The sequence below is a fragment of the Dendrobates tinctorius genome, unplaced genomic scaffold (genome assembly GCF_039654945.1).
Source record: "Dendrobates tinctorius isolate UK_male_01 unplaced genomic scaffold, ASM3965494v1 ptg000263l, whole genome shotgun sequence".
Taxonomy (NCBI): Eukaryota; Metazoa; Chordata; class Amphibia; order Anura; family Dendrobatidae; genus Dendrobates; species Dendrobates tinctorius.
The window spans coordinates 7445717-7471934 of record NW_027361930.1 but is presented as its reverse complement, the minus strand read 5'-3'; the positions used below and the strand labels follow the sequence as shown (position 1 = coordinate 7471934).

General features: G+C 42.1%; 1 protein-coding gene across 3 annotated transcripts in view; it reads right to left on the bottom strand.

The window, feature by feature from the left end:
* Positions 1-26218, bottom strand: part of PHKG1 (phosphorylase kinase catalytic subunit gamma 1) — an 86827-nt gene that overhangs the window by 3683 nt on the left and 56926 nt on the right. For all 3 annotated transcript variants that reach the window (XM_073558943.1, XM_073558942.1, XM_073558944.1), the window contains exons 5-9: positions 13377-13442; positions 4324-4487; positions 2964-3054; positions 2660-2813; positions 1164-1289 (exon numbers count right to left, since the gene is read on the bottom strand). In XM_073558943.1, coding sequence (XP_073415044.1) covers positions 1164-1289; positions 2660-2813; positions 2964-3054; positions 4324-4487; positions 13377-13442 — 601 coding nt within the window. The remainder of the gene's footprint in view (positions 1-1163; positions 1290-2659; positions 2814-2963; positions 3055-4323; positions 4488-13376; positions 13443-26218) is intronic.

Sequence of the window (26218 nt, the reverse complement as noted above, 5' to 3'; positions counted from 1 at the left end):
GAAAATGAAAACAGAGGGTTTGGAAAACCAGCTCACCATTGAGGCTCTAGGCGTGTAGGTGCATGGAAGTCCGTGGTGACCCAGCGTGTTGAGTCCAATGCATTTCGAACACCGATGTGCGTTTCAAACGCGTTGCCTTTTCCTCATGCAGTATGAAATCCATTTTTTAAGTATATCAATAAAGAATATATATATATATATTTAAAGAGAACTGGAACCATCTACTCTTACCCTTTGGATTCAACACGGCAGGATATTAAGGCTGCATTCATACAGTATATCGCAGCCGTTGTGTTTAAGGAGTAACAATCGTTTTAATTTTTCTTTCATAAATCAGTAGTACACATGAAAATAAGCAACTTTGTAATACAGATTTTACCTCAGAATTGAGAATTTTGATGATGACTGATCAATTTTGGGCACATTTTTCTAAGATATATTACAAAGTTGCATATTTTCAGGTGTACTATTGATTTATGAAATAAAAATTTAAATGATGGTTATGCATGGACCCCCAGTTCATCTTTTTTTTAAGTCACTTTTCCTTTTGGTATTTCAAAATTGTTCACGCAGTTCATAATTTTATCTCTTAAATATTATGTCTTAAATAAAAATCACTTAGTTTTGTCTTTTTTTCCCCTGACTTTTATAACATAAAAAGCATTTTTGCAAAATGCCCAAGTTTCTGGTGTAGATAACATCACTCCAGGGAGGGACATTAGTAACAAATTTTGCGACTTTGAAAAGGTGAAAATGATGAATCAGGCGAAAACATTTGGAAACCCTAAACTCCCCCACAGTGGTGAACTAAAAAAAACACAACGTAGGCAAACATAAGTAAAATAGACTATAAAAAAAGATGCAAAATAAAATAATTAGGCACAAATTAAAAAAAAACACATGAAAACTAACCAAAAAGTAGATAAAAAAAATGCGCCATTGTTTTAAAATAATAGAGCTCATTACATAATGATTTATACGACCCCCCATTGGAAACAGAGCTTTATCTAAGGTAAATCCTGCTCTGCCGACTATTAAGGAACATGGTAGTTGTACCCAGTAATGCTGTGGGCACGTGGTCCGTCCTGCCCACTCTGTCTACTAGGAAACACATCAGTTAATTACAACAATTTCACATGTTTGAAATAGAATTACAGATTTACCTTGAACTTCCTGTATGGACTGAAATGGCGCACTTCTTCTACTACGTACTGTTGGAAAAATGGATGTGCTAGTGCCTCCTCTGCTGTCAGGCGTCTCTCAGGGTTCACTATTAGCAGTCGGGCAATCTTTGATGAAAAAAAAAATATATATTTTTGTGATTCTTCTTGTGGTATCAATATGATGAAATGTAATAAATACAATTTCAAAGTGTCATTGTCTTTAAAAATTAATTTTTATTCGTAATAAACTTATGAGAATACCGCCATATTTCCCTACAGGGAAAGCTTTATTTCTCCGATATGAAGAGCAACATTTGCTTTTGTAGCATGGACAGAAGAGTCTGTATGAAAGCTCACTAGCGATCATTTAGCGATGCACCAGCGATCCTGACCGTGTCGTATCGCTGGTCGGATCGCTGGTGCATCGCTAAATGTAAAAGGGCCTTTAGTGAAGAAGACCCAAGTAAAGGCATTGATGCATCTAGACAACCCCTTCCATAAGCCCTGCTTGGGCAGCGAGCATCTCTGGTGTATAACTACATCCATATGGAGGCCACTCTCTAGGAAATGTATGGCCCGTAGGCGCATACCAGTGGTGATAGATAATCACAGGATATTCATGAAGCTGGAGTCATGGTGAACAGTTAATCTTTAGGTCAACTTCAATATAGAATGAAGGTGACATGCTGAGGCATCCCCTTTAAAGAGGATATATCAACATTCCTTAATTGCCCTTTCTGTAAATACTCGGCATATTAAAAGGGTTGTCCGGTCCGCAGTTACTCTATGTGAAAGCAGAATTATGAATCCTCACGTCGCGAGCACTGCGCTTTGTGAGGATTCTCCGGCGCCAAGAACGGGTAATCATGTTACCACAAGTATGCAATATGCAGACTCCCGGACACATTCCGGCTAGACTATGCCCAGCTTCGTTCAATACATTTGCTCTGAGTGAGGCCACATCCATCTAGTCGTAATGTGGCTGGGAGTCTGCATATCCGCTGGCACTGGAGAATCCTCACAGCGTGCAGTGTGTGTAATGTGAGGATTCACAAGTCTGTAGTCAAATAGAGTGAAGGCAGATTGCAGCGTAAGTCCAGACAACCCCTTTAACCATAATACAACAATGATAAAGCATTGTGTTTTACAACTCTGCTTTGTGTAGTTACTCTATTAATCCCTTCAGAAGTGTATTAATAAATTAACCACTAGGTATTACTATTCCCTGTATACTTATATGGCCCACTGTGCTGACAGTAATAGATCGCTCCATGTTCACAAGGAGAATGGTAGCATTCAGTTGGCAATTTAGTCTTTAATTTTCAGGAGGCACAACAAAGAAATTATTGGGTCTTCCGTTGATATAAAATGAATTCAGCTGATACGTAGGAGACACAGTGAGAAACTATAGGAGAATATGGTAGTATTCTGATAAGGTTGTAATATTAATATATTAGCTAGATATATTTTAGAAGGTCACAAGGATTCTGCTATACCAGGTCTTTAACCGTGTCTGATCGATCATCCCACTCAGGGGAACCAAAGTGATATTCTCCATTCATTATCATTCGTAACATCAGCATTTGCTTCCTGTGCCAAAATGGGGGTGACCCTGCTAATAGGGTGTACATGATCACTCCGCTGCTCCACCTGCAAATGAGAAAGTCAATGACAATTTCTTGCTCCATGCTATAATTGCTGAAAACTGCATAGTAAGACACATTTAGAGTATGGCTGTTATAGAGATAACATTTTACAACGAATTGAAAAGTCTTGGTAAAACTAATACCGGTAACTTACATGTCCACTTCTTTACCGTAGCCTGGATGGTACTCATCCATGGAGCACTGCAGAATTTCAGGGGCCAAGTATCCTGGGGTGCCACATATTTCTTTATGTAAAATGAAAATAAAGTACAGATAAATATACAGTTAAATACAAGGGACACATTCTATATTAAAGGGATCTTTTCACAGACATATGGGCAGGATCACTTGCTTCTCAATGTTGGCAACAGGATGTTAAGGGGTGATCACATGAAGACTATTTATCACCGGTCCGGAGAATTAGTGATGAAAGGATGATTGGTGGGCCTCACAACACCGAGACCCAAACAGTATCTCAAACTGGAGTTCTGATCCCCACACATGCCTCTTTTTGTTCCTCAAGACTGCAGTGTCAATGATTTGCGCTGCCTATGGGGTTGACACACATTAGAGCACCGTACAGGGCAAGTAGACCTATACTAGTGTACTGATAAATGGGAATAAAGGGTTACATTGAGTTTTACAATATGGCATCCTCTGCTATGGCCTTCTCTTCCTCTCTGAAGAATCAATATGCATATTTAATCTCCCAGAAGAGCATGCATGGCTTATAAGTCTCCTCACTCTGACATGTCAGACACAGGACCCCCTAGAGGGCCAAGGTTCTGACAAATAATGGTCCCCAAATGAGTAGCTCTGTGTCATCCTCCAGTTTTCAGGACATCTTTCTGGCTGTGTGTCTTCCTTGGTTGCAGACTTTCTCATTACTTTAGAGTGTAATCTGCTACCTGCCTGCGGTTTTCTGTACTCCACCTGCTTGCATGCTGTTTCCTGACATCCTCTGCCTGCATGCGGTTTCCTGCTTTCCACCTGCTAGCCTGCAGTTTTCTGATGTCCTCTGCCTTTCTGCGGTTTAATACCATCCACCTGCTTGCCAGTGGTTTTCTGACGTCCTCAGCTTGCCTGCGGTTTCCTCAGGTCTTCTTGCAGTTTCCAATCTTCCACCTGTCTACCTTTGGTTTCCAATCCCTCTACTCACCAACCTGCTGCAACGACACCCATGGGCTGTGTGCCCTCTTGGACTTTGGACTTGAAGGATTCACCTCACCCAGTGGACTCCTTGAATTTCTTGTAACAGCAGACATATGTAACTGTATATATGTATACAATTCAATACATCTGCGGCATATATTTGGCGGTAATGGACTTGTGAAAGGGTGAGCAAAAAACAATACAGCAAGAAACCGGCAATGATTGGCATGTCATAGGCTCGAACTGAATGGCAGGCAAAAATATTCATAATCAGCATAAACCTAATAATCCTTATTACGGTTGCCAGAGGTATTGTATTGCATCAGTGATGGCAATAGAGGACAGGTCATAGGACGTCTTACCTTTTAGTTTCTCTCCTTGAGCAATCTGACATGAGAAACCAAAATCTGTCAGCTTGATGTTCATATCATCATCCAGTAGAATGTTTTCTGGTTTTAGGTCTCTGTGAACGATATTCTGGGAATGCAGGTATACAACAACTTCAAGCAGGGATCGCATTATCTTCCTGTCAGAGGTAATATTAAATAGTGATACATATTTAATGAAGTTAAGATTTATTTCACCTGCATCATTCATCATGCAATATAAAAAATCAACACAGGGTGGCTGCCTGCACTTGTCTGAACCTCAGCCCACCTGCAGTGACCAATGGCGGCATGTTTTTGATTCAAAATCGTGATGCCATTGGCCACAGCGGGTGGGCAGATTGTACATGTGTAATCTAACACTTAAAGGGGTTGTCCAGATTTGGCATGAAAGGCTGCAGTTACTCTATGTGATTGCAGACTTGTGAATACTCATAGCGCTCACAGTCATGATTTTCTGATGCTGGAGGTCATGTGACCTCAAGTATGCGATATGCATGCTCCTGTTCACATTACTACCATGGGTTTGCTCAATTAATAAAAAATGAGCACGTCTAGTCGGAATGTGGCCAGAGGTATGCATATTGCATACTTGCAATCACATGACTGCCTGGGCTCTCCGCCAGCATCAGAGAATTCACAAGTCTGCAGACACAAAGAGTGATTGCAGATTTTCGTGCCAAACCTGGACAACCCTTCTAAAGTGCTGACTACCTTAGATTATTTTACAGTAGGATCACCCCTCCTAAGCAGTCTATATGAGCAGAGCAAAACTCGAACAATCAACAGGCAGCCCTGGCTGACCAGCCTGACCAAAGAATTGAGACGGGTTTCCAGGGCCGCTGAGCGGAGATGGAAGAGAACTCATTCTACTGAGCACTTCAACGCATAAAAGCAGTCCCTTGCCAGCTTTAAGTCCACGCTCTCTGCCGCAAAACAAACTTTCTTCGCATCTCTCATATCCTCCCTGTCTCACAACCCTAAACAGCTCTTCAATACTTTCAATTCTCTACTCCGTCTCACAGCATCTCCTCCCCCTCCTCTCATTTCTGCCGAAGACTTTGCCTCCTTCTTTAAGCAGAAGATCGACACGATCAGACAAAACTTTGGCCCGCAGCCCCCAATGCCCCTCTTAGCCGCTCAGCCCTGTTCTGCAAAAGCCAGGTTCTCCACCATGGCAGAAGATCAGCTCTCCACCCTTCTGTCAAGATCACACCTCACCACTTGTGTCCTCGACCCACTCCCGTCTCACCTCATCCCTAACTTGGCCACAGTCCTCATCCCATCTCTAACACGTTTTCAACCTTTCACTTACAAATGGTGTCTTTCCCTCATCCTTCAAACATGCCTCAATCACACCCATCCTCAAAAAGCCCTCCCTTGACCAATCCTCTGTGTCTAACTATCGCCCAATATCTCTTCTCCCTTACGCCTCAAAACTACTGGAACAGCATGTATATCTTGAACTGTCCTCCCACCTCTCCTCCTGTTCCCTCTTTGACCGGTTACAATCTGGCTTCCGACCACATCACTCAACTGAAACTGCCCTAACTAAAGTCACTAACGACTTACTAACCGCCAAGAGCAAGCGACACTACTCTGTCCTCCTTCCCCTGGACCTGTCCTCTGCCTTCGACACTGTAGACCATTCCCTCCTGCTACAGACTCTCTCATCTCTTGGCATCACAGACCTGGCCCTATCCTGGATCTCATCATACCTAACAGACCGAACATTTAGTGTCTCCCTCTCACACACCACCTCCTCACGTCGCCCCCTGTCTGTTGGTGTTCCCCAAGGCTCTATCCTAGGACTCCTTCTATTCTCCATCTATACCTTCGTCTTGGGACAGCTCATAGAATCCCACGGTTTGCAGTATCACCTCTATGCCGATGACACGCAGATCTACCTATCTGGACCCGACCTCGCCTCCTTACTGAATGAAATCCCACAATGTCTGTCTGCTATCTCAGCCTTCTTCTCTGCTTGCTTTCTCAAACTGAACATGGACAAAATAAAATTCATCATCTTTCCCCCATCTCACTCAACCCCTCCACCAGATCTATCCATCAATGTCAATGGCTGCTCTCTTTCCCCAGTCCCGTACGCTCGGTGCCTTGGGGTGATCCTCGACTCTGCACTCTCTTTCGAACCACATATCCAAGCCCTCGCCTCCTGCCGCCTCAAACTCAAAAATATTTCCCGGATCCGCTCATTCCTCAACTACGAAACCACAAAAACACTAGTGCATGCTCTTATCATCTCCTGCCTCGACTACTGCAACCTCCTACTCTCTGGCCTCCCCTCTAGCACTCTGGCTCCACTCCAGTCCATCCTACACTCTGCTGCCCGACTAATCCACCTGTCTCCCCGCTATTCCCCAGCCTCCCCCCTATGCCAGGCCCTTCACTAGCTTCCTGTCGCCCAGAGGCTCCAATTCAAAACCCTAACCATGACTTACAAAGCCATCCACAACCTGACTCCTCCATACATCTGTGACATAGTCTCTAGGTACCTACCCGCACGCAACCTTAGATCATCTCAAGATCTCCTTCTCTACTCCCCCCTTATCTCTTCTTCCCACAACCGCATACAAGACTTCTCCCGTGCTTCCCCCATACTCTGGAACTCCCTGCCGCAACACATCAGACTCTCACCATCAACGGAAACCTTCAAGAAGAACCTGAAGACTCACCTGTTCCGACAAGCCTACAGCCTGCAATGATCCTCGGTCTACTGAATACTGCATGACCTGCTCTACCCTCTCCTACTATATCCTCACCCATCCCTGCAGACTGTGAGCCCACGCGGGCAGGGTCCCCTCTCCTTATGTACTTGTGTGTCCCTTGTCTTACACATGTTTACTATACTTGTCTATATTTCCCCTTTTCACATGTAAAGCGCCATGGAATAAATGGCGCTATATAAATGCATAATATAATAATATGAGCATGTAGGTAGTAGGAAGATGAATAAAATGATACACTGATATCAGTGATGCAATGACTTATTCCAGATTTATCCATGTTTTTCTTATATGTAAATGAACTATTCAGGGCTATGGGCAGGACGCTGATCTGCATAAGAATCTGCCTCTAGAGCTTATTTTACATGAAGGGGGCGTTACCAATGTGATGTGTAATGGCCGCTCTCTCTGCTCTCCAGATCTCATGGCAGAGCTGTGTGTGATTACACCTGACACATCTACTGGTTCCTCTCAGCTTCAGCTTCCATGTCTCAGGCAGAGAGGGTTGCTATATTGTTGCAATACAGCAGAGCTGTGAGAGCTGTAGCTGCAAACGTGTTTGTTAGGAGACAAATTTCAGCTCTACTGTTCTGTGTCAGTTACATGTCTCACACAGACAACGCCCCATTTTATTTCTAATAATCTCTGGAGGCAGATTCTCATGCAGATCAGTGTCCTGCTCATAGATCTGAATAGCTCATCAAGGTATCATTTTATTCAGTTTCCTATGACCTGCAATGCTCATATATTCCGTTTAAGAAGGGTTGATTGTACTGACATTTTCCCTTTAAATGGAATCTGCCTTCAGGTTTTTGCCATCTAATCTATGAGGAGTATAATGTAGAGACAGAGAGCCTGATTCCAGCAATGTATTACTTACTAGTCTCCTTAGTGTAGTTTTTATAAAATCACAGATTAACCACTTCATCCCTCAAGCCAGTTTTCACCTTCATTACCAGGAGAAATTTTACAATTCTTAGCAGTGTCACTTTATGAGGTAATTCAACGCTTCAACTGAGCCCAGTGATTCTGAGATTGTTTTTTCGTTACATTTTATACTTCATGATAGTGGTAAAATTTGTTTGAATTGCGTTTATTTGTGAAAATATCGGAAATTTGGCCAAAATTTTGAATTATGTTACTCAAAATAGTTAATAAATAAAATTTACCACATGTCTACATCTGCATAATTTTTTACATCATTTTATTAGGAAGTTAGAAGGGATAAAATTTGACAAGCAATTTCACATTTTTCCAATAAAATTTACAAAACCATTTTTCTAGTGACCATATCACATTTGAAGTGACTTTGGGGGCCTATATGGCAAAATTCTAAATCTTGCACCCCTCAATGTCCTCAAAACCACATTCAAGAAATTTATTAACCCTTCAAGGGGTTCACAGGAATTAATTTAATGTGGAAAGAAAAAAATGAACATTTTTCTTTTTTCACAAAAATGTTAATTTAGCCCCACATTTTTTTTATTTTCAAATGGGTAACATAACAGGAGAAAATGAACCCCAAAAATTGTTGTGAATTTCTCCTGAGTACATCAATACCCTATATGTGGGGGGAAACTACTGTTTGGATGGATGGCAGTGCTCGTAAAGGAAGGAGCACCGCTTGACTTTTTGAACGCAAATATGGCTGGAATCAAGAGCAGATGCCATGTCACGTTTGGAGATTCCCTGTTGTGCCTAAAACGTTGAAGCCCCCCCATAAGTAACCCCATTTTGGAAACTAGACCCCTCTGGGAATTTATCTAGATGTGTGGTGAGCACCTTTAAACTCCACGGTGCTTCACAGAAGTTTATAACAAAAGTGGAAGGAAAGAAACGCCATTTGACATTTTGAATGCAAAATTTGCTGGAATCATTAGCGGACTCCATGTCACGTTTGGAGAGTCCCTGATGTGAATAAACAGTGGAAACCCCCATAAGTGATGCCATTTTGGAAATTAGACCCCTCAGGTGCTTCACAGAAGTTTTGTCATGACTCTGGACAGGATGGTTTCACCTCCATCCTGGTCAGGTCAGGGTTAATTCAGTCCGCCTCTCTTTGGTTTTGCAAAAATACTCTAGATTTTCAAAGCCAGCTTACCCGTTCACCCCGGTGTGTGAGATCCAATATCAATCCAGGAGAAAGTCTGCACGGAGACCAGAGCAGGAGCCAGCCACGAAAAATTCAAATGAAAAAATAAACCTTTAAACTCCAGCGGACAAAATCCAGGATGCAAAATTTAAAAAGTTTTTCTTGCATTAGCAAAGATTTTTATTATTAAAGTCCATCATAAAATAAATCCACACTTCTGGACAATAGATAAATAGATTAGGGGAAAGGGGGGGTTAGCCTCTCAGACTACGCGTTTCGGCGAATTAACGCCTTCTACATGGTCTGTCCAACTGAAGATTAAGCTACCAATATATAAGGAAGAGGGGGGAAGGGATGAGAAAAGGAATTAAAATCAAGAGTAAGTCCTCCCATACTTTAACCCTATGATGACAAAACCTCAATCAATAGTAATACATGGAAAGAGCATATGAAAAATCAGTTAACAAGTATACAAATATACATATGTATATATGTTTAATAATAAAAATCTTTGCTAATGCAAGAAAAAACTTTTTAAATTTTGCATCCTGGATTTTGTCCGCTGGAGTTTAAAGGTTTGTGTTTGCAATCATTTTCAGGAAGAAACTGAGTATTATCTGACAGAATTGCAGGGGTGTCAATAATTTTGGCCACAACTGTATATATATATATATATATATATATATATATATATATACTGTGTGTATATATACAGTGGGGCAAAAAAGTATTTAGTCAGTCAGCAATAGTGCAAGTTCCACCACTTAAAAAGATGAGAGGTGTCTGTAATTTACATCATAGGTAGACCTCAACTATGGGAGACAAACTGAGAAAATAAAATCCAGAAAATCACATTGTCTGTTTTTTTTTCATTTTATTTGCATATTATGGTGGAAAATAAGTATTTGGTCAGAAACAAAATTTCATCTCAATACTTTGTGATATATCCTTTGTTGGCAATGACAGAGGTCAAACGTTTTCTGTAAGTCTTCACAAGGTTGCCACACACTGTTGTTGGTATGTTGGCCCATTCCTCCATGCAGATCTCCTCTAGAGCAGTGATGTTTTTGGCTTTTCGCTTGGCAACACGGACTTTCAACTCCCTCCAAAGGTTTTCTATAGGGTTGAGATCTGGAGACTGGCTAGGCCACTCCAGGACCTTGAAATGCTTCTTACGAAGCCACTCCTTCGTTGCCCTGGCGGTGTGCTTTGGATCATTGTCATGTTGAAAGACCCAGCCACGTTTCATATTCAATGCCCTTGCTGATGGAAGGAGGTTTGCACTCAAAATCTCACGATACATGGCCCCATTCATTCTTTCATGTACCCGGATCAGTCGTCCTGGCCCCTTTGCAGAGAAACAGCCCCAAAGCATGATGTTTCCACCACCATGCTTTACAGTAGGTATGGTGTTTGATGGATGCAACTCAGTATTCTGTTTCCTCCAAACACGACAAGTTGTGTTTCTACCAAACAGTTCCAGTTTGGTTTCATCAGACCATAGGACATTCTCCCAAAACTCCTCTGGATCATCCAAATGCTCTCTAGCAAACTTCAGACGGGCCCGGACATGTACAGGCTTAAGCAGTGGGACACGTCTGGCACTGCAGGATCTGAGTCCATGGTGGCGTAGTGTGTTACTTATGGTAGGCCTTGTTACATTGGTCCCAGCTCTCTGCAGTTCATTCACTAGGTCCCCCCGCGTGGTTCTGGGATTTTTGCTCACCGTTCTTGTGATCATTCTGACCCCACGGGGTGGGATTTTGCGTGGAGCACCAGATCGAGGGAGATTATCAGTGGTCTTGTATGTCTTCCATTTTCTAATTATTGCTCCCACAGTTGATTTCTTCACTCCAAGCTGGTTGGCTATTACAAATTCAGTCTTGCCAGCCTGGTGCAGGGCTACAATTTTGTTTCTGGTGTCCTTTGACAGCTCTTTGGTCTTCACCATAGTGGAGTTTGGAGTCAGACTGTTTGAGGGTGTGCACAGGTGTCTTTTTATACTGATAACAAGTTTAAACAGGTGCCATTACTACAGGTAATGAGTGGAGGAAAGAGGAGACTCTTAAAGAAGAAGTTACAGGTCTGTGAGAGCCAGAAATCTTGATTGCTTGTTTCTGACCAAATACTTATTTTCCACCATAATATGCAAATAAAATGAAAAAAAAACAGACAATGTGATTTTCTGGATTTTTTTTTCTCAGTTTGTCTCCCATAGTTGAGGTCTACCTATGATGTAAATTACAGACGCCTCTCATCTTTTTAAGTGGTGGAACTTGCACTATTGCTGACTGACTAAATACTTTTTTGCCCCACTGTATATGTATATATCTAATATATAAAGCTCAAGTGTATGTGTGTATGTATGTGTGTGTGTATGTCTGGGATTGGCATTCGCACCGTCACCGTCATTCGCTACAGCCACAAAATTTGGCACAGTCACACGTCTGGCCCCCGAGAGCGGCCTAGGCTATGTTGTGAGGTGAAATTTTAACCCTGCGCGTTCCAATTCACCAAACAGTTTTGCCCCTATCTACATAATGGGGAAAAAGTGTGTGTATCAAGCCCCTCCCCTCATTATGATGTCATAATGGTTGACTATGGGATGGAGGATGTGTGATGGCTATATGGGCACTGGACTATGGGATGGAGGATATGTATGACGGGTATATGGGCACGAGACTATGGGATGGAGGATATGTATGATGGGTATATGGGCACGGGACTATGGGTTGGAGGATGTGTGATGGGTGTATGGGCACTGGACTATGGCATGGAGGATATGTATGATGGGTATATGGGCACGGGACTATGGGATGGCGGATATGTATGATGGGTATATGGGCACGGGACTATGGGATGGAGGATATGTATCATGGGTATATGGGCATGGGACTATGAGATGAAGGATGTGTGATGGGTATATGGGCACTCGACTATGGGATGGTGAATATGTATGATGGGTATATGGGCATGGTACTATGGGATGGAGGATGTGTGATGGTATATGGGCATGGGACTATGGGATGGAGGATGTGTGATGGATATATGGGCACTCGACTATGGGATGAGGATGTGTATGATGGGTATATGGGCACGGGCCTATGGGATCGTGGATATGTATGATTGGTATATGGGCACGGGACTATGGGATGGAGGATAATTATAATTTGCTATAACTAACAACAGTTAGTTACTATGCCCGGGCAGCGCCAGGCTCTTCAGCTAGTACAAATATACACTTACTATATATATAGTATGTGTATATATATATATATATATATATATATATATATATTGTATGCATATTATCAATGTTATTTTCTGATTTTTTAATCAAATATTTTTACAATTTTTTTACTTTTTTTTTCTTTTTTACTTAGTCGCTCTATGGGACTTTCACTTTTTGCAGTCTGATCACAGTTATAAATCATTACAATGCTTTATAACTGTCAGGTCTGCACTGACACACAAGCTTGTTAGACCACGCTCTAACAAACTTGCATTATGATGATCTTGGGTCACCATGGCAACGATCGGGCTTTCACGATGACGTCCCAGGGGGCGCCGATCAGAGGGGGACCTCTCGCTGCCTTCTAAATGCAGTGAGCGATATCGATCACAACATTTAGGGGGCTAAAGTGTCAGCGAATGCCACTCTTGGCAGTGGGAGCCAGGTGTCAGCTGTCAGATTCGCTGAACACCTGGAGACAATCGTGCACGCACAGCTCCCGTGCACAAAATATCACCACGACGTATCCATATGTCCAAGGTCGGGAAGTCCTTCCCAACCAGAATGTATGGATACGTCTAGGTCGGAAAGGGGTTAATCAGCATGAGATTATCATTAGAGGACTTGTAAACCTGCTGCCATGTTGTCCTCCATATTCATGAGCTCAGTATTAACCTGCCCCCCAAGACCTATGCACAGTGTACACAGAAACCAGTGGTGTGGATGGTGTTATACTGAGTTCAGCATTGAGAGAACTGGTAGATCTGCAGCAAATAAATCAAGTGATTTTATTAAAACTGTGGCAAATGGCCCAGTAGATGATACATCTCCAGAATCAGGGTCTCGTCCCCTACATCATGTTGCTCTCTCAGATGGGGTAACCAATTCCCTTTAATTCACCATGCCTTATTATCACAAGTTTCACTATTCTGATGAACTTTTCATTAATTTGGGTAATTACCTTGTTTCCTTCTCGCTAAGGGTGACTTGTTCCGTCAGATAATCAAACAGTTCTCCTCTTTTCATCCTACAAGACACATAATTAATTATTAAGAGTTATTTTTGTCAAAGAGAACTGAACAGTTTAGAAAGAGAGGTTTGGGGAAAAGATGACGTGTTCATTATTGAAATCGCTGCTGATTATGGGCTCAAAGGTCCAGTAGGCCTAATGGGCCTAATCAGTGATCTACAACTTTTCTTGTAAACCTGTGCATAGAGACATATCTGACAATCATTGATTAGGATCGGCCTCTGGAATTCGGTGTCCGGAATAAGCAGGAATTATAAATTATGCTGTATTTTTTCCCACATGTTAATCAGATCTATAGAGTTAAAGATTTGGCTAGTACTTTTTTCATTGATGGCCTATTTCTAGGAGACGGTGATCAGTGGGGGTGTAACTCCTGGCACCCCCACCGATCAGCTGCTCCCGGCGGCAGATGTAAGTACTCGGATGCTGCCGGAACACAGCAGCCCTGTCATTTATCTAGTGGCCGGGTAATGCGGATGTACCCTCTAATCAAATAAATAGGTGGTGGATATAGAGAACCCAGCCGCGGCCACTATAGTTTTGACAGAGTTTCGGTATTCCGGCAGCATGCGGGAACTTACGGCTGGTGCTGATGACGGCTAATTGGTGGGGGTGCAAGGTGATGTCTCCCCCACCGATCAGATATTGATGACCTATCCAATGGTTAGACCATCAATAAATAAGTAGTGGCTAACTTCTTTAAATTTTAGATGCCCCCTGTCCAGTAGAGCCAGAGAATGAAAATCATGGCAGCTTCTCAAGGTAAATTAAGAGGATTTTGCCATCATGGTAGTGTGTAAATGAAGGTGGCTGAAACATCTTCTAAACCAGGGTTAGGGAATCTTTTTATTGCCAAGGGACATTTGGATATTCATACCATCCTTCAAGGGCCGTATAAATTGCGCGCTAACTCTGCCCCCAAAGTACATCCTGACTGTGTGCACATGCTCACAGGGCATGAAGATGTTAATTCTGTGGACGCATGGTTGAAAAGCAATGTCTGACTTTCATTTGTTCATTTTCATAGATTTTTGATTTATTATTACTTTTGTCAGATTCAAGTTATTTCTGTGACCATTGTGGGTTTTTATGTCATTAAACGAGGAGTACCAACAATTTCGACCATATATGTAGGTAGTATGAATTTAATCTGCACAGAAATGTGACCTAGTTAGATAAAATACATGTACACTTTAATAACTATTTTAGGACCCCAGAACCACACATCTTACCATTATCTCCTTCACTTAGAACTCTATAGTCCTTCAAATTCACAGAGATTTATCAATACAAATGCAAATAATGTACATTTTAATTCATTGGCAGCCGGTTCCCTGTTGCGTTAGGCAGAGATGGCTTTAAATCAACATGATGTTGGCAGTGACGCCATGTAGACGGAGCAAAGCAGAATAAAAGGAACTGTCAGAAATGTCACATAGTTAAGAACTACCTGCCGAGAAGTACTACGCGCCATAGGGAAAATTAAAATGAAAAAAAATTAAAGGGGTAATTCCTTTAAAGCTATGACATTCCACTCTTATACCATATTTATCATGGCGCCAGTCCCTCTGTAACATTATATTACATTTCATTTGTGCTTAAAAAAGGATTTGGAGCTGAAGTAGTAATCTGTGCAACTGATTTCCTAGGACATTTGGCTACTTTGCCAGTTCTATAATGGCATTCAATATCAGTGTCACGGTCATTAACAAGTGTGCGTCATGATGGGCAATAGACTAAAGGACTCATTCATCAAGATCGGAATTGTTAACGCTGGTCTTGATGAGGGAACGGGCTGGAGTCAGACGCTCCTGATTCATGAAGGGGGGCACTCTCCCAGAAATTGTACTCCAGTCATAAATTGGAGTGAGATTTCGGACATATGGAACACCACAGTTCCATGTGAATTAGAGGAACTGTGGCATCACGTCTAACTGCATTTACATCCCATCCTGCTCTAGCTCCACACATTTTGTCAGATCTGCGAGAAACTGTCATGAAAACGGCAAAAGTTGCAAAATATTGGCACAATTCAGAGTTGCATCTAAATTTTCAAAGCTTTTACGTCAGAATTCTGCCTCGAATACTTTGATAAAATGAGTCCAAAATGTTCTCTATTAAGCCTGTACCATTTATATTATAATCTCTAAAGGAGAGAAAAGGGGTAGACGTAGTATAATCCTTATGTACCAAGAATGATCAGCCACCAAATGTATCTTAATGGCCTTCCACAGCATTAAATGGAAGCTTTAATCAGAAAATGACTTACTGTTTAAAGAGAATGTGTTACATATTGGGGAAAAATCTGCATAAAACAAGCAAGTAAAAAACCACTGCAAAAACACAGAACAAAAAGCGATTTTGCCATTGCATTTTTTCCTGCCACGAGATGCAGAAATGGTGCAGAAATTTCTGCACCAAATACTTAATGTGTTTGTAAGGGGTGTATCGGGACCGTGTAATGCTCCACTCCTTTGGTATTTAAATGTACATTAATGCCTTGAATATGTCCTGATTATAATGTGATGTTCCTTATGCTGTTAAATGTACTGCCATATATATGTATATAGTGATGAATGGAAAGTGCAGTGCTTAGTTCAGCCACTAGAGGGGGCATGTTAGGAAACTATAGAGACAGGTACATAGAGTTAGGAACTAGTTAATCTAGGAGGGGTCAGCTGCAGCTAAGATAGGGAGGACTTCCTGATAGGGGACAGACGGCCACGGTGCCCAAACCGCTTGTACGGGCTGAAGTGCCAAAAATTATAGCACAGGCCTAAGTGCCCAGAATTGTAGCAGTGATTATGCAATGTTTAAGGGAGAAGCCCAGCCATCCATAGCTACAGGCCAGAACAGCGGAGGGTCACAGCAGGCTTGGAACAGAAGCTTAAGGCAGAACCAGTGTCAACACAGGGTCGCAAGTGGTTCCAATATGTGGCAACTTATCGCATAGGCTGATGCCCTCAGATCCGGGGCGATACGGCTGAGGGAACTTCCAGATGCAGTGAGTTTGGACCGGGAGGATGCTGTGTCACCGCAGGAGACAGTACAGAAGGGCAGGTCACTTGCCATGTGGCAACTGACTTCGGGAACATTTGATCTTATGTCTGAGGAGAAACAGGCAGAGGAGCATCTAACCGTGGCAGAGCTAAACAGGGAGGATGCTGAGGAACCGTGATTCCAGTAATGTGTCACTTACTTGGCTGCTTGATGTAGTTCTGATAAAATAATCATTTTATCAGCAGTAGATAATTATTTGAGGACTAGTTATCTTGTGCCGCGTAGTCCTGCATATGCAAGAGCTCTGTATAACTCTTCCCCCACCACTGATTGGCAGCTTTCTGCCCATGCACTGCATATGCAGAAAGGTGCCAATTAGTGGTGTGAACGGGGTTATACAGAGGTCAGCATTCAGAGAACTGCTAGATCTGCAACAGATAAAACTGTGATTTTATTAAGACTGCAGCAAGGAACCCAATAAGTGATACATCGCTGGAATCAGGGACTCTGCACCTACATTATGCTGCTCTCAGATAGGGTAAAAGAAATCTGATGACAGATTCACTGTGATAAGATATTTAATGAGAATCTATTTGTTTAAATAGCCCCTCATAAAATATCTTATTACAGGGAATCTGTCATCAGATTTCTGTTACCCCATTATTTCAATGACTTTATTTCTATAAAATTACTTCTTTATACAGTAATTAATTATCCATACACATTTTGGCTTCACATTAACTTGGAGCAATTGATACATCTTTTAATTCATGTAAGGGATTATTAAATATATTTTAATGTAACGACTTGTGTCTGGTCAAACTGTTATGTAACAGATTCCTCTAAAATGTCAGGATCCAAATGTGCCGGGACGTCTTACTTGCAACCGTAGCAAGCAGGCAGAGCAAAAGTAAAAATAACACATAGAGTAATAATAACTGGTCCCAGGAAAGGGTACAGGGACATCTGAGCTTGTAATAGCTGAGCGTGAGAGGTCTCCGGGGCAGCTGGTATGGACACGATGGCCGGTACCGCACCCAACAATGCACAGAATGCCTTTGAGGAAGCACACAGAACCATCTGGCATTGGACAGATATCCTAAGCTTAATACAATGACATTCGTAGACCTCATTCAACTTGTACAGAGCAAAGTCCTGGAGATCCCCCATGTTCCTAGAGAGAGAAGTACAGCACCTGTCTGGGGGTCCCACAATGCTGATGAGTTGTCAGATCACTGCAACAACAATGTTAATGAAGACATATCGCATATATCACTTACATAAACATCACATTTCCTAGAAGTTATATTAGGCCTCGTTCACATTTGGCTGTGCTGTTATTAGGCATTAGAATAACATAACTGATTATTATTTTTTTTAATCAATTATACAGTACAATCTAATCCCATGGTACCAAAATGGAGAAAAGGAAGCAGAAATAATATTAGCAAAATATAGTACTGCTATAATGTGGAACATACAAGGGCAACAACAGGTATAAAGTGTGCTCAACTTTAGGTATCACCTAAATGAGCAAAAAGAAAAAATCACAATGTAAAAAAAGGAAAAAAAAAAGATTTATCATTAAGCATCCCCATAGATGATTACATATAAGGCCGGCGTCACACTAGAGAGAAATAAGGACAAGGTCAGCGTATTATGGGCAAAATACGCCAATGCAAGTCTATGGGGGGCGAGAAAAAAAAGGATTACACATGGACCACACGTGTAACTTGCGAGAAATACTCACCGGTGTCCTTTAATAAAAGCTGGCAATTCAGTGCACGATACAGTAAAATCACACTGACATGTTTAATAAAGAAACGAAAGAATAGATATATACACATAGAATACATATATATATATATATATATATATATATATACAGGGGTTGGACAAAATAATGGAAACACCTGGAAACATCAACAAAAGTTAGTTTAAGGCCGGTTTCACATTAGCGCATTTTCAGCGCGCGCACGGCCGGGGGTAGCTCCGCCCCCGAGCCGGCTCTCTGCCCGGCGTGCCCGCCCCTTGCTTGTAGCGCCGCCTACTAGCGGACAGCGGCGCCTGCGATCGGCGCACCCTATCTTTAGCATAGGGTGCGCAGATCGTGCGCAGGCCGTGCGCTAGTTGCGCTTTGACCTGCGCTGCGCACTTTTGATGGTGCGCCGTGCGCGCCAAAATCAAACTTTTCGGATTTTGGCGCGCACGGCGCACCGTCAAAAGTGCGCTAATGTGAAACCGGCCTAATATGGTGTAGGTCCACCTTTTGCGGCGATTACAGCCTCAATTCTCCGAGGTATGGATTCATACAATGTGTGAATTGTTTCCAAAGGAATTGTAGCCCATTCTTCAGTTAAAACACCCTCCAGTTCTTTGAGCGATGATGGCGGCGGAAATCGACATCTAACTGACCATAAATGCTCAATAATGTTGAGGTCTGGGGATTGTGGGCGCCAGATGAGATGCTCAACTTCATTACAATGTTCCTCGTGCCATGCTTTAACGATTCTAGCTGTATGAATTGGTGCATTATCATCCTGAAAGATGGCGTTCCCCTCCGGGAACAGTGCTTGAACCATAGGATGCACTTGGTCACCTAAAATGCCTAAATAATCGCGGCTGTTAATTCTTCCATGAAGGGATATCATTGGCCTGGCGGATCTCCACAAAATAGCACCCCAGATCATCACAGAACCTCCGCCATGTTTTACGGTTGGGAGAAGGTAGTCTGGATGGAATGCTTCTTTCGGCTGTCTCCAAACGTACACTCGGCCGGAGGTCGGAAATAGGGTAAATGATGATTCGTCTGAGAATATCACGTTTCCACTGCTCAAGGGACCAACTCTGGAGGTTTCTACACCACTCTAAACGATTGGAAACATTTGTCATTGAGAGCAGCGGTTTTCGAAATGCAGCTCTTCCGTGGAATCTAGATTTATGCAGCTCCCGACGAACAGTTTTCGTGGAAATTGGGTTCTGTAGGTGTTCATTGAGCTCTGCAGTGAATTTCGGAGCCATGGTCTTGCGATCCTCTCTCACAATTCGCTTTAGAGTCCGACGGTCTCTGCCAGTCAACTTCGACTTTCGGCCGGACCTGTGCTTTGCTGCGGACGTTTTTCCTTCTCTTTCAAATGCAGTCATTACTTTGGAGCCAGTACCTCTTGACACGCCAAGCATTCGGGCACTTTCTGTTACACTAGCGCCTGCCATACGAGCACCAACAATTTGGCCTCTTTGAAAATCCGAGAGGTCTGCCATTGGTATCAGGTTATCACCAATGTTCTTACAATTCTGCAAAACAAACAGTTAATTTACATACACATATCACATAACACAAATAATCAACTACAAAACATTACCATATGTCACGGTTTGCATGTTTATAACATGTTCGAAGATTATGATGCCAAAACATTAGGTGTTTCCATTATTTTGTCCAACCCCTGTATATATATATATATATATATATATATACAGGTCATTGAGACACATACTGTATATATAAATATTTATATTTCATAGAGTTCTACATAGCATAATAGCCGCTAAATCAATTGCCGGCTTCTGTAAAATCATTCCAAAACCCGACATGAAATGACACATGGTTTACATACATTAAACAATTTCATTTCCTTTATTTTCTTATGTCTTTGACTAATAATTAGTTTTGGGTATGTGTGTAAAATTTGGGACATGTAGGTGTTAAATTACGGGGTTAATTCGTTGAAAAAAATGCGTGGGCTCCCGCGGTTAATTCTCAACCAGAGAGAGAAAGCCAGTGAGTGAGGGCAGATATTAATAGCCTTGAGAGGGACCATTGTTTTTACTCCCCCCGGCTACAAAAATCTGCCCCCAGACACCCCAGAAAAGACGCATCTATAAGATGCGCCTTTTCTGGCACTTAGTCTCTATTCCCATTGTCCTGTAGTGGTTACTAATGGTTAATGTCACCATGCTATTGGAAGGTGACATTAAGCCGGATTAATAATGGAGAGGTGTCAATAAGACACATATCCATTATTAACCCTAGACTAGTAAAGGGTTAAAAAAACACACACAGACATCAATTAAAAATTATTTTAATGAAATAAAGACAACAGGTTTTTGACCAAACTTATTCCTCTGCTAATCCATAAAAAAACATGGTCCTGTAACAAAAATAAAACAAAAAAAGCAACAATATACTTACCTCTCCGCTGATCAGTCAGGTCCCCCGCTGCAAACCATCAGAAGGAGTTAACTGGTTTACAACGGGACCGGTGCTAATGCAACCAGCCCGCTGTAAACTACTGCCAGAATGAATTAGTTCATCGCTGCGCAGCCTCCCCAGCTGACTGGAGATGAACTAATGAGTGTTGGAAAGTTTCTGAACTTTTTCCCACGCTCATCAGTTCACCTCAGGTCAGCCGGGGGACTCCGCGCAGTCTCACTGACGTCTTTGGCTGACCTGAGGTGAGCTGTAGTACCTGAGGTACTACTGTCAACGTGGAGTTCTTTTTCCAAACAAAAGGAATGCACCCACATGCAGTCGCAATTAGGTGCCTTAATAATGAGTGGTTATACATTTTTAAAGGAATGTCACAGTGATGGAGAAGGACGAGAGCCGGGTTCAAGTCAGATGCAAGATCAGTGATCCTACATATTACTTGCACTTTTTCCAAAAAGAGAATGAGACATTTACAGGATAAAAACTATGTAGCAGGTCTCCTTCCTCCTCTCCACATCTTCAACACATGGACACAGGGAAGATGGAAGCGAGTTGTGACCCTATACTACTGAGACAGTAGTTTATAACCGGCCTCATGGATTACTCACTAATCGCCAAGCAGGAACCTAAGCACTGTATCTCTAGAGCTAGGCCTTGGATAGGGAGAGGGAGGGGATGAACACTTGTCAATCTCCACTGAAAACTAGGGACAAAAAGGTAGACAGACAAGGGGAAAGGACTTAGCTTGAGCAGACTCAGAGAGGTAACACCAAACGTCCTCAAACAGCACATTCGCCAGGATGAGAAAGTTAGCCGACTGCTATAGCTCCAAGCCTTCACAAAGGAAAAAAGTGAATATCACCGGTGACAGTCTGCAGCAGACTGGGGATATATAAACCCCAGGTCCAGGTGTGTCAACTAGAGCTGGAGTGAGGTTGCCGCTGGGCCCAAGAGTCAGAAGGATTAAGGAGGCATCTGTAATGCCAAACGCAGAGACATTCTGCAGCCAGATGCAGATCGACAGTCTGTTGCATTTGACACACCCGTGACAGCACCTCCACTGATCTTTTGATAGGGATATATCCAAATTTCCTTCTTGTTGGGTTTGAAAGCTTAGTATTGGACAGCATCTTCCTGAGGGAGGGCTCCATTGTGAGGATATAAATTACAGGGGATAGCAGGCACCCGTGACGTGCTCCAATGCGTATAGCAAAGTCCAGTGATAGGAATCTATTTACCTAAAAACTGGTAGTCAATTTTGAGTATAAGTCGGAGATCCAACTTAACATGTTAAATTTTAGTCCCAGACTGCATAGTGCCATACCCTGCACTTGAAGAGAGTCTGTCATGCCTAATTTTAGACTTGAAACTAACTACACACCCTTGTATGAGATGGGGAAACAATAAAAGATTGTTTTGCTTTAATATCTGTTCCTTCTTTGCTCCTCAGAAAAATCCCTTTAATATGCAAATGAGGGTGCTCAGTACTCCCATGACGCGGCTAAATGCCTCAGTTCAGCATTTTGAACATAGAACATAGTTTTGAACATAGTTTTGAAGGCTGAAGGAAGACCTTATGTCCATCTAGTTCAGTCTATTTTTAGTGCAGCTGTTCTGCATTGTTGATCCTGGGGAAGGCAGAAAACCCACAGAGTAGAAGCCAATTTTCTCCATAGGGAAAAAAATTCCTTCCCCTAAGCTGGGTCAACCATCTACCTATAATATTATGTTATTCGTAACCTTCTATACTGTTACTCACAAGAAAAGCATCCATTCCTTTCTTAAATTCATTCAGTGAGTTGGCCATCACCACTTCCTCAGGAACAGAATTCCAGAGCCTCACTGCTCTTACCATAAAGAACCCTCTTCTATGCTGGTGCAGAAATTGTCTTTCCTCCAAACGAAGAGAATGCCCCCTTGTTCTTGTCACAGTCCTTGGTACAAACAGTTCATTGGAGAGATCTCTGTATTGCCCTCTGATATACTTGTACATATATATTAAGTCTCCCCTAAGTCTTCTCTTTTCTAGAGTAAATAGACCTAATTTTGATAACCTTTCTGGGTATTGTAGTGAACCAACTCCATTTATCATTTTAGTAGCCCGCCTTTGAACCCTTTCAAGTTCAGTAATGTCTTTCTTGAGCACCGGCATCCAAAATTGCACACAATACTCCAAGTGTGGTCTGATGAGTGATTTGTACAGAGGGAGAATTATGTTTTCATCTCGTGTCCCCAGACCTCTTCTAATGCATCCCATGACCCTATTTGCTTTGGTGGCAGCTGCCTGTCACTGGGCACTCCAATTTAGCTTCTTATTGACTAAGATGCCTAAGTCTTTTTCCATGTCTGATTTCCCCAGCAGTTTCCCATTTAGTAATTATAGCATCTGTTTCTCCTTCCCATGTGCATAACCTTACACTTATCTGTGTTAAACCTCATTTGCCATTTTTCAGCCCAATTCTCCAATTTTCTCAAATCTGTCTGTAGTTGCAAACTGTCCTCCTTTGTGTTAACTACCTTACATAGTTTTGTATCATCTGCAAATTCTGATATTTTACTGTGTAAGCCATCAATAGATCATCAATAAATATATTAAATAGTAGGGGGCCCAATATAGAACCCTGTGGTACCCCACTAGTAACCCTGGCCCAATCTGAGTATGCACCATTAATAACCACTCTTTGTTTTCTATCACTAAGCCAGCTACCTACCCATCTACACACATTTTCCCCTAGCCCAAGCTTTCTCATCTTACTTACCAATCTTTTATGTGGGACAGTGTCAAATGCTTTAGAGAAGTCGAGATCAATGACATCCAATGATTCTCCTTGGTCCATTTGAGAGCTTACATCCTCATAGAAGCTGATCAGGTTAGTTTGACAGGAGCGATCCTTCATAAATCCATGTTGATATGGAGTTAAACATTTATTAACATTGAGATATTCCATAATGGTATCCCTTAGAAACCCTTCAAAAATTTTACCCACAACAGATGTTAAGCTTACCGGCCTATAGTTTCCAGGTTCCCTTTTACACCCCTTTTTGAATATTGGTACCACATTTGCTTGCCGCCAATCAAAAGGAACAGACCCTGTTTCTATAGTGTCTTTAAATATAAGGAATAGAGGCCTGTCTATCATATTACTTAACTCCCTTAATACCCGAGGGTGAATGCCATCAGGGCCTGGTGATTTGTCAATTTTAATCTTACTAAGGCGGTTCTGCACTTCTTCCTGGGTTAGGCTGGGAAGTTTACATTATCACTCTGCATTTCCTCTGGCAAATCCTTTTCCTGTGTGAACACTGTTGAGAAAAAAGTATTTAAAACATTTGCTTTTCCCACATAGCTCTCTATGATTTCACCCTCATTGTTCTTTAAAGGGCCGACACCATCAATTTTAATCTTTTTACTGTTTATATAATTAAAGAATAGTTTGGGGTTTGTTTTACTTTCCTTAGCAATGAGTCTCTCAGTTTCTTCTTTTGCTAAATGTATTTGTTTTTTACACATTTTATTTTTTTCTCTATAACTTTTTAATGCTTCTTCATTGCCTTCTTGTTTTAGCTTCTTAAATGCCTTGTTCTTGTTATTTCTTGCCCGTTTTACATCCTTATTTAGCCACATTGGTGTTCTCCTGTTCCTAGCCCTTTTATTTCTGTACGGTATGGCTAGCTCGCAGTGGGTGTGTAAAACTGATAGAAATATTTCCCATTTATTTTCTATGCTCCTATTTTTGAGGACATTGTCCCAATCAATTCGGTGAAGGTCCTCTCTAAGCTGATCAAACTTTGCTTTCCTGATATTCAGCGTTTTTGTAACCCCCTTCCAGGGCACCTTACTGAAGGACAAGTGGAATTGTATTATATTGTGGTCACTGTTCCCTAGGTGCCCATCGACTCGTACTTCTGTTATTCTATCTGGCCTGTTGCTTAAAATTAAGTCCAGAAGGGCTGTCCCTCTAGTTGGGCCCTGCACAAGATGTGACAAATAATTATCCTTGGTCACTGACAGAAATTGGTTTCCTTTCTGAGATACGCAGGTTTCAGTTTCCCAGTCTATGTCGGGGTAGTTGAAGTCCCCCATAATAATCACCTCATTGTGATTTGCTGCTTTGTCTATTTGTTTCAATAATACATTTTCAGTGGTTTCCGTAATATTTGGTGGCTTATAACAAACCCCTATGAGGATTTTATTACTTTTCCCTCCTTGTATTTCCACCCATAGAGACTCCACCTCTTCATTTCCCTCTTGTATATCTTCTCTTAGTGTGGGCTTTAAAGTGGACTTTATATATAGACAGACTCCACCCCCTTTCCTTTTTTTACAATCCCTCCTAAACAAATCATATCCTTGCAAGTTAGCCGCCCGGTCATAGCTGTCGTCTAACCGTGTCTCAGTTATTCCTACTATGTCGTATTTTTCCTCATACATTACAAACTCCAGATCTTCAATCTTATTGGTCAGGCTTCTTGCGTTGGTCAGCATGCAGGAAAGAAGTTTTGCTTCATTTTTCTTAGCTTCCTTCTGAGTACCCTGTCTTGGGTCCTCTTTACCACATCTAGTATCCTTGATTAGTTTGTCCTTCTGCTGCATGTTCTTGTCTGCTTTTTTTCCTCCCATCCCCTCTTCTTCTAGTTTAAAGCCCTCCTGATGAGTGTGGCAAGTCTTCTGGCGAATGTGTTTTTTCCCAGGTTTTGTGAGGTGTATCCCATCTCTTGCGAGAAGTCCATCGTAGAGGTAATTCATGCCATGGTCCAAGAATCCAAATCCTTGCTGCCTGCACCACCGTCGTAGCCAGTTGTTCACCTCTAGTATCCTATTCCATCTTCTGATGCCATGACCATCGACTGGGAGGATTGATGAGAAAACAACCTATTCGTTCCGTTCCTTTATTTTCTTCCCCAGAATTTCAAAGTCTTTGCAGATAGTTGGTAGGTCATTTCTTGCCGTGTCGTTTGTGCCTACATGTATCAGTAGGAAATGGTAGTCGTCCTTGGATTTGAGGATTGTTGGTATCCTGTTGGCCACATCCTTGATTTTTGCTCCTGGGAAGCAGCATACTTCTCGTGCGGTTATGTCCGGCCTGCAGATAGTTGCCTCCGTGCCTCTTAGTAGTGAGTCGCCCATAACTACCACTCTTCTTTTCTTTCCGGACGCACTGCTTGTTGCTCGTGAGTGTTTTTGAGTGTCATTTGTTTCCGCTTTTGTTGACAGAGTAACTTTTGTTGATAGTGTGTCTTCTCTTGTAGATACGGCATCATCCTGAGCTGTGCCATTTTCGTTCTCCAGCATGAGGGCTTCATATTGGTTGCTAAGTTGTGTGGGTGGTGATGACCACTTGATCCGTTTGCTTCTTTTCGTCACATGGCTCCACTTTTCAGCCTCTGTATGTGCTCTGAAGCTTTTCTCACTTTCCAAATCCTGAATGGTTGCTTCTGCTTCATCCAAGAAGTCCTCATGTTCTTTAATTACCTTCAATGTTGCTATTCTTTCTTCCAGTCCCTGCACCTTTTCCTCTAAGAGGGCAACAAGTTTGCACTTCTGACAGGTAAAGTTGAGTTT